The sequence below is a fragment of the Oculina patagonica genome, chromosome 4 (genome assembly GCF_052425735.1).
Source record: "Oculina patagonica isolate OP01 chromosome 4, crgOcupat, whole genome shotgun sequence".
NCBI lineage: Eukaryota > Metazoa > Cnidaria > Anthozoa > Scleractinia > Oculinidae > Oculina > Oculina patagonica.
The window spans coordinates 52,519,411-52,531,953 of NC_135761.1; the positions used below are offsets into that span (position 1 = coordinate 52,519,411).

Here is a 12,543-nt window from a genome sequence, read left to right on the forward strand (position 1 = left end):
CCCCTCAGAACTGTAGTTAGCCACGGTCACCAAAAAAAATAATACAAATTTTACTAGGTAACGCCCACCTAGCGCTCAGCAAACTATAATGTGACGAAGTAAGGATCCCTGCCTATCCCATCTCGACCTCTTGTAATTTATGGGGCGATAAGATAAGATAAGATCTCTAATAGATAACTGCTATTGTAGTGAAAAAGGTTGAGAAGGAATTGTTTAAAGTAAATTATAGTGTATTAGTATATACCACACAAGTGAATAGTGCTTTGCGCGCGCGCTGATTGGTTAACTCGGAGGTGATTAGCAAAGTACTATTCACCTCCGAGCAGCTTGCCTCGGAGCAAACTGCCTTCGTGCGTCGCTTTGTTTATCGAAAGTGATGTATTGGTCCGCTAGTTATTCAACTTGTGTGGTATATACTAAAACAATTATTCACCTCCACCACCTTCCACCATTAGTTAATATAAATATAGTGTAGTCCTTAGGCTTAAAATTAGGTACTTTGCGTTGGTTGTTAGAAATGGAGTGGGCCGAATGTTATTATGCTTGAACTGCTATTAAGGCACTAAAATAAGACTTACAATCGGGTAAGATTAGTAAAGCGACTGAACGTCCTGTTAAGTATCGTCCGTAGAGCATTTGATTCCAGTTGCCTGTGAGGAAATAAGCATTGGTCTGTTTTATGTACGTTTCTCTTACATTGAAAGGCTTTTCAAAATAAAAACTCTCAATTAGCCTGGCAGGTGACATGATTCGAAAATATCAACTAGCTTCACGTGCTCTTCGCCGTTCACAGAAACATCTTCGTCTGGACCGAGAAAGAAAGAAAATTTTATCAACCTTCATCTGAAATATCTTTTCCATCAGTAGTGCATCCTTATCCCAAAAGGCCGCAATCCTTTTGGTGAGCCTGATGCGGCGCCCTGTATGAGAGGCGGTCGCTTAAGACAAGCTTCGATTCTAATTAAAGTACCGTGACTTTGGCGAAGAAGGTTCGACTGTACATCAAAAGTACTTAGAAGTAAAGGGGAGGAAAGGTGTACTAAGTGTTTCTGTAAATATATTCCAAAAATAAAATTAAGTCAATCGAGTGAATAATTGGGTTTTGTTTGGCCTGGATGATGGTTCAGAAGGGCACAAGTTATATGTTGATTATAAATGAAAACCATCAGTTGAAATAATAAAGGATTCATAACAAATAACTTACAACAATGCCAGTTTATCAGCAGGTCCTTCCAAAGTTTCTGGTTGTAAGTAAGATAGTTGATTCCATGAAAGATCGCTAAGGAAAGCAAATAATTTCCTTGTTAAAAATATTCCGTATCCCACCCCTCCTTGTAAGTCAAAAGGACATCCTTTTTTCTCTAAGCTCTCAGGTCAGACTGTCTCATGAAGGCAGACAGTCAGTCGGTCGGTCGTCTGTCTGTCTGTATGACTGTCTGTATGACTGTCTGTATGTCTGTCTCTCTTTCTGTCTGTCTGTCTGTCTGTCTGTCTTTCATTCGGTCAGGTCATGCAGTCAGAGCGAGGAAGTTTAAAAGCACGTCCATGTATTTTTAAGCTACTTTCCAAGACGGTATAGAAAGAAGTTAACTTCACATAATCGAAAAACAGATTTTTACTTAAAGGAAAAGGTCACTCCAAAAGGCATATATTTTTCCTCGCTGCCATTAAAAAGTACATATAAACAGTAGATTCTCACCAGAATTTCAAGTTCCCATGAGCCTTGTATTTTCAAAAATTTTACCTCCAAATGTCGCGTAATTCAATATTTTTTTTTTTAATTTTTATTGATATTTTTACACAAAGCTTACAAAACAAAAAACAAAAAAGACAACAACAAAAAAAAAAAGAACTAATACAGGTACCCTAACAAGAAGCTTGAGAAGCTTGAGAAACTTAAAATCGGGCGCTTAATAATTAGTTATCTGTTTTGACTTGAAAGGCAGGGTACAGAACAGTAAAAATCACTGCAAAAACAGTCACTTCAGTTCCCAGTAAGACTCGACCCGAGCAAAATTGATAATTTATGCTATTTTTGGAAACTTTCGTCGCGTCGATTGTGCTGCTTGGTTTACTTTGTGTCGCTCCGACTATATTATCCGCTCCTCGGTTTTTGAGGATGAGATGCATTTTCAGTGATTATTAAATGATATACTATTTGCTAACTTACAGAATAGTCAGGTTTTTCATCGCCTTAAAGGTCCCATCCTCGATGTTTTCCAGGTGACATCCTTGCAAATGCCTGAATAAAGATGATATATATGGGTTCCTACAATTTAAAGTAATAATGCCCTTTCTTTCACAACTAAGGTATTCGAAGGGCCAATAACATACATCAAACCATCAGATTGTTCCATTGCCGGTCCAATAATTTCTAAGTATAGCACTGGGAATTGTCCCGAATGATCGCACACTAGTCCAACACAAGCAAAACAAACGCTTGACTCACATGAAAATTCTTTCGTAATTTCATTGGTTTTTATAACAACCACCAAGACACCCGGTGGACCCTCGGTCAAAATCCCGTCGTTTTTTATCCTCTCCCCTTCCCTTTCAGTTGTGTAATAATTCTCTTATTAACAAAGCTTGCTTGGGACCGTATAGAAGAATATCGACCCTCGTACCGGTCGTTTCTGTACGAACCTCGCTGTACTCGGTTCCGCGTAATGTCAAGACCTCCAGCCTATATGCTGCCAGTATGGCCAATTCGCTTGGTTAATAAGATGTATGTATATATTGTGCACAGAAGTTCAAACTAAATCAATTATCAGTGAAGGAGGCTCAAAATAGTTTCAAGCACTTTGCAGCTCTTATACTTTGATGGGTCAGTCCTACAAATATTTTACAGTTCTGCAGCAATAATAATATCAAACAAATGTCCAATCACCGCTGAACAAGTTGCGGTCATTTTCATTATGTCACTGGTAACCATGGCAACAGTTGAATATGTTAAAAACACCCTTAATTTTCGCAATAAGTGCTTATAACTCAAAAACGAGCTTGGTGACCGCTCATTTTTATGACAGAATAATCACAACTTTTGGCAAAACTCTAAAAACATCTGTATTGTGGGTTCAAAGCCACCTTACAGTTTCGAAAATTTAAGGTGGCTCTGAACCCACAATACAGAATTTTTTTAAACTTTGCCAAAGTTGTGTCTTGAAATGAGGGGTCACCAAGCTCGTTTTTGAGTTACCGTAAATGATCTAATAAGCGCCCACTCTCAAATAAACCCCTCCTATCTTATAAACGCTCCCCCTAAGGTGTTAAGTTTGTATTAGACGCCCCCTCTAATAAACGCCCCGTATCTAATAGACCCCCCTTCCAAGAATCATCTCGAAAACCAAGGTAACGCTCCATTCCTCCATAGAGAAAAGTCACGCAAATTATTTAGTTTCTTGCTTGACTCGGACATCGAAGAGGCCAACGATGCAAACATGGTTTCCCCCGATGACGATGAAAACGTCAATATCGATCTATGAACAACATCTTCAGGCTTTGCATTAGCCAGTGTTTGCGCAGAATAAATTCGTCTCCTTTACACAAACTATGTTTTCTATATTACTCCGCGAGCAAACTACGCGTCTTATTTGTTTTGCTGACGTTGTTACAGTTAAAGTGAAATAAACGCCTCTCTCTAATAAACGCCTCATATCTATTTAACGCGCCTCCTAAGACCGCTAAAATTTAATAGACGCCCCGGGCGTTAACTTGATCATTAACGGTATAAGCACTTGAAGCGAAAATTAAGGGTGTTTTTAACAGGTTATACCGTTGCTATGGAAATTTGTAATGTCAAGAAAATAATCATAACTTGTTTACCAGTGATTGGGCATCTGTTTAATACCAAAACTGTTGCATTAACTGAAACAAGTCGTAGTATTGATTCGTCAAAGTTGAGGTACTGAAAAATGCAGATTTTGAGCCTCCTTAATTATGGGAATACGTACAGATAATTCATTTTATCCAAGCCAGCAAAAACGTCAGAAGTGAGGTTGGGTCCAAGGAAATTAAACCTGATGTATCTGCAAAGATGAACAAAATAACAATGTTTAAGATAAATAGCCAATTAAATTTGGTAAATATAAACTCCTGTTGCATTAAATCAAAGTTCATAAGTAAAAGTACTTGCGTATAAATTATGAAACTGAGGATTTTACCTGTTATATAACGTCAATACCAAAAACAACTTTTAAAAACCCAAAGCCAAATTTAAGACCAGAAAAATTCTGACAAGCAGAAACAATACGTGGTCTTGTCGTACACCGATAGACTGTTTGCTTTCGTGTAAAAGTGCTTTTAAATATACTTGGTGACGAAAAAAGCTAAGCGTATATTCTAGTATTATTATCAGTGGTTTCCTTTATATTACCCAGTAGAAGATGGTCTTCATGCTCTATATAGAGAATAATACATGGTTGCGCGGAGATATGAAATTTGTCTTCGAGTGTTCAACTCGATAACTAACGAGTGAGTGCAGAGAACGAGTGAGATGTAGATTTTAATATCATAGGTGACAAATAACTCCTTGATTTTGGCGCGAAATTTTAACGTTAATTTATAATTTCACATGTGAAATTATAAAATTGCCATGGCAACGTAGTTAGCGGTAATAAAAGATGTTTTAAAGCTTAAACTTTGTACATTTTCGCTTGAATTTCATCTTAGCCAGCTAGTCTTGGCCATGTAATAAAACTTTTTACGATATTTTATATTTCAAAACGTCAGAACGACTTCAAGACTTAGGCCAATTACATAAATGGCATCGAGCGGATTTTTTAGCGTTATACACGGGCGCCATTCAAGACGAACTATGGTTATAATGTGAGAAATAATTGACAGTTGATTCATCTTTGAAACTTTTTGTCAACAGCGAAAAGGAATCTCTAAAAGGTTTTCTTCAAAGAGTAAAAAACTTGCGAACTTAAGCAAAATGTATGCTTTGAACTTTTCAAAGCTCGGAGTTCGAAAACCTGCGATTGCAAGCGTAATTTGTCACCTATGATATTAAAATGTAATCAAATGGTATACTCGTGAAATTAGGAAATAATTTCACGCGCGTTTTGTCAAACTGCTATTAATTTTCCGAGCCTTTAGGCGAGGGAAATTATTAGCATTTTGACAAAACGCGCGTGAAATTATTTCCCAATTTCACTCGTCATCATTTGATTACAAATACGAACACGATAAGAGAAATTTCATATATCCCAGCAACCATTTATTATTTTGTATATTTTATAAACCTACTAATAACATTTTTGGACGATTTTCCGAAGATTTCCGAAGATTTTCAAAATGTTTTCTAAAGGTCAGACGAATATTTCCGAACATTTTCCGAAATTTTTCGAAGATTGCCGAAGATTACAGAAGATTGCAAAGGAAGATCCGAAGATGTTTCGACTTAATATCGATAAACTTTGGCTCATTCACTATTAAATCATGGCAAACTTGTAAGCACGTGATTGGTGATATCAAACACACGTAAAAAATAATCGTAATTTTACAAAAAAGTTGAGCTACTGTTTTTCTCGCTGGCCAAATCCCAAAAAACAACCGCAGTTTATATAATTAAAGAAAAGAAATACTGCTTGTGGATGCCTGAGTGTAAGGCGAGGGCATTCAGCTGCTTTTCTAGAATTAACCAATCAGAACGCGCGCAGTAGCTCGATTATTGTATATAAGAAATAAAGCCCGTTAGAATCCATCGCGTGTATACAGCGGCTATATTAAACGGTAATAAATAGAGATACAACTGAGATAATTGTACTTACAACGTAAAAACCCTTTTTAATCCTTTAAGAATGGTTTTTAAGTCACTCAGTGATAACAGGTTATCCGCCATTTCACTGGGAATAGAAGTCAACAAAACATTTACCGTTTTAGCAATTTTTTATAAATGGTTTTTCTTTAGTATTTCATTTAATGATGATGATGTTAACGACAACAATCTTTATTCAGGGAGCCCGTTTCACAAACGCGTGTTATCCCGTGAGGCCTTGTGGGAAAATAATAAAAAATTTTAATGATAACAGTAACAATAAATCAAAGAGGTCTATGACCCACTCGTGAATGCGTTAGATATATTTGAATCGTTCCTTTGAACAGTATAGTATCGCTGGAAAATATTCATTATAGGGATTAATAATAATAATCAACTTTATTTAAAGAGGGTGAACATATAACAAGTCGCTTAGGTATAAGAATTACTTTTTTCAACATTTTTAATTGCTTAGCAAACCGATGGCTCAGTGGTACAGCTCTGCGTACGAAAGCGTGTGACCCGGGATCGACTCTCATACCCTGTGGCTAAATTTCTTTTTTTCTTCTTATTTTTTTTTCCACGGATATTATATACATATCTGTCTTGTATAGAGTTTCGTTACTCTTTTACTGATTATCCTTTAATAAATCGTGCCGTGCTCTAACCTTCCCAGTCTTTTAATAACACATACATAAAGTCACTGGTCATCGTTTCCGAATGTTCGCGATTATTATATAAGAAAAGGAAATATTTCATCGTTTGGGAAACGATTGTTTCTCATTTATAGGGATGAAGTATTTTCTACACTTATTTCTTTGAAATGATACCTTTGTAAAGCTGTATTTTTATTCACAGCCGAGGAAAACGAAATTTAGAAGAGCGCCCGTGAGCATACCTAATTTGCATAATGTTAACAACGATGGAAGGAAGGACGGAAGGATGGACGGATGGCTAAACTTCGCCACTATACTCGTTCATTATGCATTCACGAGTAAAAAAGAAATATCATTGATATAAAAACTTTAAAGTGGTAACAACTGTAAACTTTACATAACAAAAGTTATATAAGAGTCAGAATAAACAATTTACTAAAACCGTAGTTTTTATTTACTGCGCGAAAAAGCAAATGACTAGAACTGAGTACTAACAAAATTATAAGAAAGCTATAGAAATATATGGGGCCGATTATTTAAACAAAGTTGAGAGCGCGGTTAAAAACGTCGTCGTCTAATTCGAAATTTAGCCTAAATTTGAGCTGTGTTTTTTTTTTTTTTGTCAAACTGAATAGCCACACATAAGTAAAACTTAAAACAGCAAGAGACCGCAAACGATAATGCTGCTAACGAAGGATCTGTTAATAGATCTAATCAATAAAACAGTAAAATAACAAAAAGGTGGCAGGCGAGAGCCCAGACTGAGAGCAGTCCCTCAGTCTCCCAGGTTTTGGGGTTTGGGCAGTAAAAAATTTCTCTTAAACTTACATTCTCACCACGCTTTTTGGGAGATAAAATCCTCCTCGAATACGATTTTCATTGAGAATTCTAACAAAGAATACAACATCATAATTTTAATATAATAAAAGTTATACAGGTTTAGAGAGATTTATTTTAAGCATCACAACTTTTAACTTTAACCCACAACATAAATGATAGTTTATAACAAAGCACTTGGCATATTGAACTCTCTTACATCACTTTTAAAGACGTTAAATTCTGGAAAGTGTCCTTTGGAATGACCTCCAGTGAGTTCTTTGAAAGATCTCTAAAGATAAAGAATAAAATTTTTATTTTATGTTGAGACTGGCAAGATATTATAACAAAACATTTTTAATTCTGGTAAATGAGCACGTCGTTTCATGAACTGTTCACAATCTTCGGAATTTTTTTTAATATGGAAAAAGGTTATGTAACTAAAACAGGAAACATTATTGCGAGAAACGCCTTTTTCAGTTTACTATAGGTGAATGATAACGAGTCTTTTCAGAGACTTGTTGTTGACATAGTTCTCCTCGGTATGGGTGAAGCCGACGACTTAAATTTCGCCTCACTCTCCCTTTCCCAGGAGGTTTGGAGTTATAGCTATCATTGAAACTTTTGTTTCTGTTAGTGCTACTTACATTATGCGAAGTGAAATAAGACTTTTTAGAGTCTTTCATCGGTTGCTGACTGAATCCAAGCAAACAAATCCTTGGTCTAAACAACTAAAATGCTTATAACGAACTCGGTGATCCGCACTTTTTTTACTGAATAATGATCAGCACGTCAAGATACAACTTTTAGCAAAGTTAAAAAAAATTCCTGTGAGCGATTTCAGAGCCATCTTAAATTTCGAAAAATTTAAGGTGGCTAAATTTAAGCTAAAATTAAGCGAGTTTTTAACAAGTTATACTGTAGCTATGGTAACATGTGATATCAAGAAAAGAACCACAATTTGTTTATCAATGATTGGGCATTTGTTTGATACTGTTATTGTAGCAGCATCTGATAAAGATTTGTAGTACTGACCCATCAAAGTATAAGAGCTGGAAATTGCTGAAAACTGTTGTTGAACCTCCTTGCTTAAGTCAACAAAATTTGAAAAGTAGCAGCTGCCAGCTTCAGTTTGCTCTAACGTGTTTGGCCATCAATAAACTAACATTTTTTAACTTCGAAACTGTGTATAACATAATGGAACGAAACATAACGTTACGTGACGTGAAGTGATGTGTTGTGATGTGATGAAATAATAATACAAGGTTAATAAAATATTTAAATAATGCTTACAGAAAAACTGTGTTGGACGGGATATCCCGTGGTACTTGCTTGACATCACTGCACTTAACTTTAACCCTTGAGGAGCCAAATGGAGTACAGGTACACTTCTTTGGACAAGAACCATCGCACACAACTACAAGCCACAGAGCCAAGAATACTTGTTTCAGACTAGTATACATCCCTCGCGTCTTCTGAGAAGAAAAATCAGTCATCTCTCAACCAAGTGCAAGCAGGGTAGTTAAAGATATACTCCTTAATCATAAATTTGAACAAAACGAAAAAAACCCAGGAATATTTAACAATTATTCTATGAGCCCGCGTTGGATACGAGTTGGCTATAACGACTCGTATCCAACAAGGGCGAATAGAATAATTGTTTTATTAAATTCTTCTTTAAGTTTAAATCGACTGGACATTTCAGTTTGATGTAAACGAAGTGATAGTATGAGGAGGCGGGAAAATTTGTGGCGTGGTGTTCACTTCCTGAGTTGAATGAAACACACGAGCAAAGCGAGCGAGAGAGTTTTCTTCCCAAGATTTTCATCCAATAATCTCCTCTAAAGTCGTCTATATATCCTGGAAATCGTGACAACAGTTAAGATTTACGGGATGATCCGAAGCAAAAGCTTTTCTGGAAACTACACGTCTTGTGCAAGTAGAACGAAGCAAGTGTTTACATTGTACTTGTAATTTACGGCTCCACGGCTGTCATCAAGACAGCTATATTACTTGAAGAGAAATTGAGCTCAAAGTGGAACAGGTTTATTGAAGTATAAAAGGACAAGACCAAGATTAAAAGGTAACAAACTTTCCAGAAGTGCCGAGCCTAATTTTATGACGTACAATGAATGAAACTTTGTCAGTTTGCCGTTCTTTCGTAAATTATTTGCTGCTTTTCTACTTTATTCACTCGCTCTTGTTGTGTGTTTACAAGTACTATTAATTAAACTTTTCGCATCAATCCTGTTGGTTTGCGTAGTTAATTTTACTATGGCATTTCTGTGGTTTTTGTAGGCACCGCTGATTATTTCTTGTTCATAAAGCTCGTCAAATTTGCTGTTTTCGACCATTTTTATGATGAAACTGTCACTTCCCGCAGAAAAATTTTACGCTGAGCGGCACTTGCCGCACTCATTTCCCATATAAGGTCAAACATAGGTTTACGAGCTGATAACCGGGATTCAATGAACCAATCAGAAAGCTAGAAATGCAATATCCGATGTTGAGAATTTAATAATAAATATTATTTAACACTCAGTGTGTTCTACTTAAAATCCGCGAATCTGATTGATTTCCCAGTGTTTTCTTTTGTAATTAGACTACGAACCCGAGTTTTCTTTAAGCGAATAGTCAACCAGGCGCAGCCGAGCTGACTATTTTAGTGGAAACTCTTATAGGGATTGCAGTCCAAAGCTTACAATTTTATAATTGGTCTTTTTAAGAGCAATGCGTGGGCCCGCGTGCGCGATGTTATCTCACTCGATTAGTTATTAAATAGATTTAGCCAAGCCTAAAAGCGGACCTCCACGGTAATTTACTTTGCCCTTTATATATCTGAATTCACTTACCATTCGCTTTTTTCACGATCCCATAATACATCTTGTTTACCCCCCCCCCCCCCCCCAAAAAAAAAAAAAAAAAAAAAAATTGCATAAGCATTGTTTTCAATTTCTCTTGGGACGATTGTACGTCATTGTAAATCCCAAGAGAAATTGAAAACAATGCTTATGCAAAACTTTTGGGGGGAAACAAGATGTATTATGGGAACGGTGAAAACGGCGAATGGACATTTAAAAAGTACTTGAGCCCACGTTCCAATAGGAAAACCATTTTCTGGTCAGTGGTCAACTTTAAAAAGACACATGACCTCGATAAGTAATACCCTGAGCCCGCGATATGGTCACGTGATACAGGTTAGCGGACTCCTTGTATTGACAACTGTCGATTGACCATAACGTGGTTGCCTAGTATCAAAGAGGTTAAGGGTTAGTCTATTTCTGAAGTGGGCGACGTACGTACATACATACGTACAGTCGGACGGTCGTACGCGCCCGCGAGCCATGCCGCCAGCCGTAATGACCGTGAAAACTCAAGTTCATGGTTTTTCCTATTTCTGTGGATTTTCTATGGTTATGGGGCTCCGCTCTGCGGCCCTTCGGCCGCTATTGGGCTCCGCTATTAAGAAACTGTCACATGCATGCTTAAGACCCCCCCCCCCCCCTTAGTAAGTGAATTAGCCATTGCTTAGGGTAAAAAATACTCGAGTATTCAGCGAAAGCCGTTCGTCGGAGCATATCAAGGGATTATACCTTTAGTGCGTATACGTGTACGAAGTGGAAACATGTATGTTTCTCATCTGCTGAAAGTACACTACTGTGGAGGGAAAGGCTTTGATTTTAGAACTGGGCATAAATTGAACGTTACTGTGCATTTAAACAAGCTACAATTCAACAGAATGGTAACACGAACAGTATTGATTGAATTTTTTTCCATTCTATCTCCCACAGTCACATGACTGCAGCTACACCAACTGCTGGAACTTGTTTTCCTGATCGGTAAGTTTCGATCCCAGTTAATGGCATTTGAATTTTGCAAGCAGTTTCGTACCTCTGCTCCATGCGAGATTATGAATGATTTAATCACTGATGCATATGTTGGAAACTGTGCCAAAAAAAGGATAATTGTCAGCAAAGTTTATTTGGACAATCTCAATGATGAAATTTAAATTTAAAATTCGAAGAGCAGCTTCATTCTCTCCAGAAAACTAATATATTATCAAGTTGGCCCGAGCTATAGAAACTGAAGTGATGCTTGAGTGATGGCCATTGCTTAAAAATATGAAAATTTGGAAAAATGCTTTTAAAATATTATTTTCTTGAACCCTATTCAGACCGGATAGATAAGCAATCACAATAAAACTTAGATTATATATAGTATGTCCGAAAATCTATCTTTTGATATATGTCACGTGATATGATGAAGTCATATCACGTGACAATTACATCATGCTGTCAAATCAGCCGCCATCTTGGATTCGCCATCTATGATTTCAAATTTTTTCTAAAACGTCAGAAAACCACCCAAAATTACTGAAAAGTACCCAAACGGTGCAAAAAATACCTAAAAAGGTAAAATAATTGTACTTAAGTTAATTTTCATTAATAGGATGAAACTTAGATAAACTCGCAAAGTTTGGCAGCGTTTAGTTGAAACTTGAAAAAGTTAGATAGGGTTAAGTATCCAGAATTATAAGTGGCTTAACTAGATCGCTTAAAAAATCTGGTTGGCCTCCATCGAACTTCAAATTAACGGAATCGTTGGACAACCTAACGATTCTCTGGAGCATTGGCCACCTTGTTTCCAAACATTACTTTAGTTCATTTGAGAATAACATTTATGTGATGATATCTGAAATGTGAGTCGGATTGGCTCGCATTTAACGCATTGCGAGCGACTGAGCGAGAACCTGTGTACTGTAAAACATGCATACCTAGAGACTTCAGGGTATATTTCATTTTGCCTTAATATTGGTGCTGATAAAAAGGCAACAGTTTCAAAAATAACCTTAAAATCGTACTTGCTAGGTAATAGAAATTCAATTTAAGTTTGCACTATCCGAGCAATTTGATTGATTTGTAAAGAGATGAAGAGATGAAATCTACACACCGAGCAGGTTATACAAAGTGAAAGTAGCTTGACTGATGACATGTGTACATTGAAATATGATACATGGCTGCTCGGACACACTGGTTTTCTTTTAAAGCTATTTTATACGTTTATGAACGTCATAGTGAAACATAAAAGCTTACCGAACATTCAAGCTTGACATGTAATGTATACCTGTTTGCCTGACTGTTTCGTATGACTTTTAGGACTCAATAGTCGATTGTTGAAAGAGTCGTAACAATTTTCACATGAAGTTACGAACAGGAAGAATCGGCTTAAAATCTTCCGTTGGTTCGAACCACATTTTAATGACAAGCAACACTTCCTGTGTTTCTTTTAATCATAGATGGTGGTAAACAATTT

At 36.6% G+C, this 12,543-nt stretch overlaps 1 protein-coding gene across 1 annotated transcript in view; it reads right to left on the minus strand.

Moving 5' to 3' along the window:
• LOC144650588 (uncharacterized) overlaps positions 1–12,370 on the minus strand; it is a 131,889-nt gene extending 119,519 nt beyond the window's left edge. The window contains exons 1-9 of the mRNA XM_078510298.1: positions 12,324–12,370; positions 8,524–8,702; positions 7,451–7,522; positions 7,243–7,302; positions 5,772–5,846; positions 3,951–4,025; positions 2,171–2,242; positions 1,205–1,279; positions 579–650 (exon numbers count right to left, since the gene is read on the minus strand). Of these exons, the coding sequence (XP_078366424.1) occupies positions 579–650; positions 1,205–1,279; positions 2,171–2,242; positions 3,951–4,025; positions 5,772–5,846; positions 7,243–7,302; positions 7,451–7,522; positions 8,524–8,693 (671 nt within the window). The 5' untranslated portion in view covers positions 8,694–8,702; positions 12,324–12,370. The remainder of the gene's footprint in view (positions 1–578; positions 651–1,204; positions 1,280–2,170; positions 2,243–3,950; positions 4,026–5,771; positions 5,847–7,242; positions 7,303–7,450; positions 7,523–8,523; positions 8,703–12,323) is intronic.
• Between the last annotated feature and the right edge of the window lie 173 nt (positions 12,371–12,543).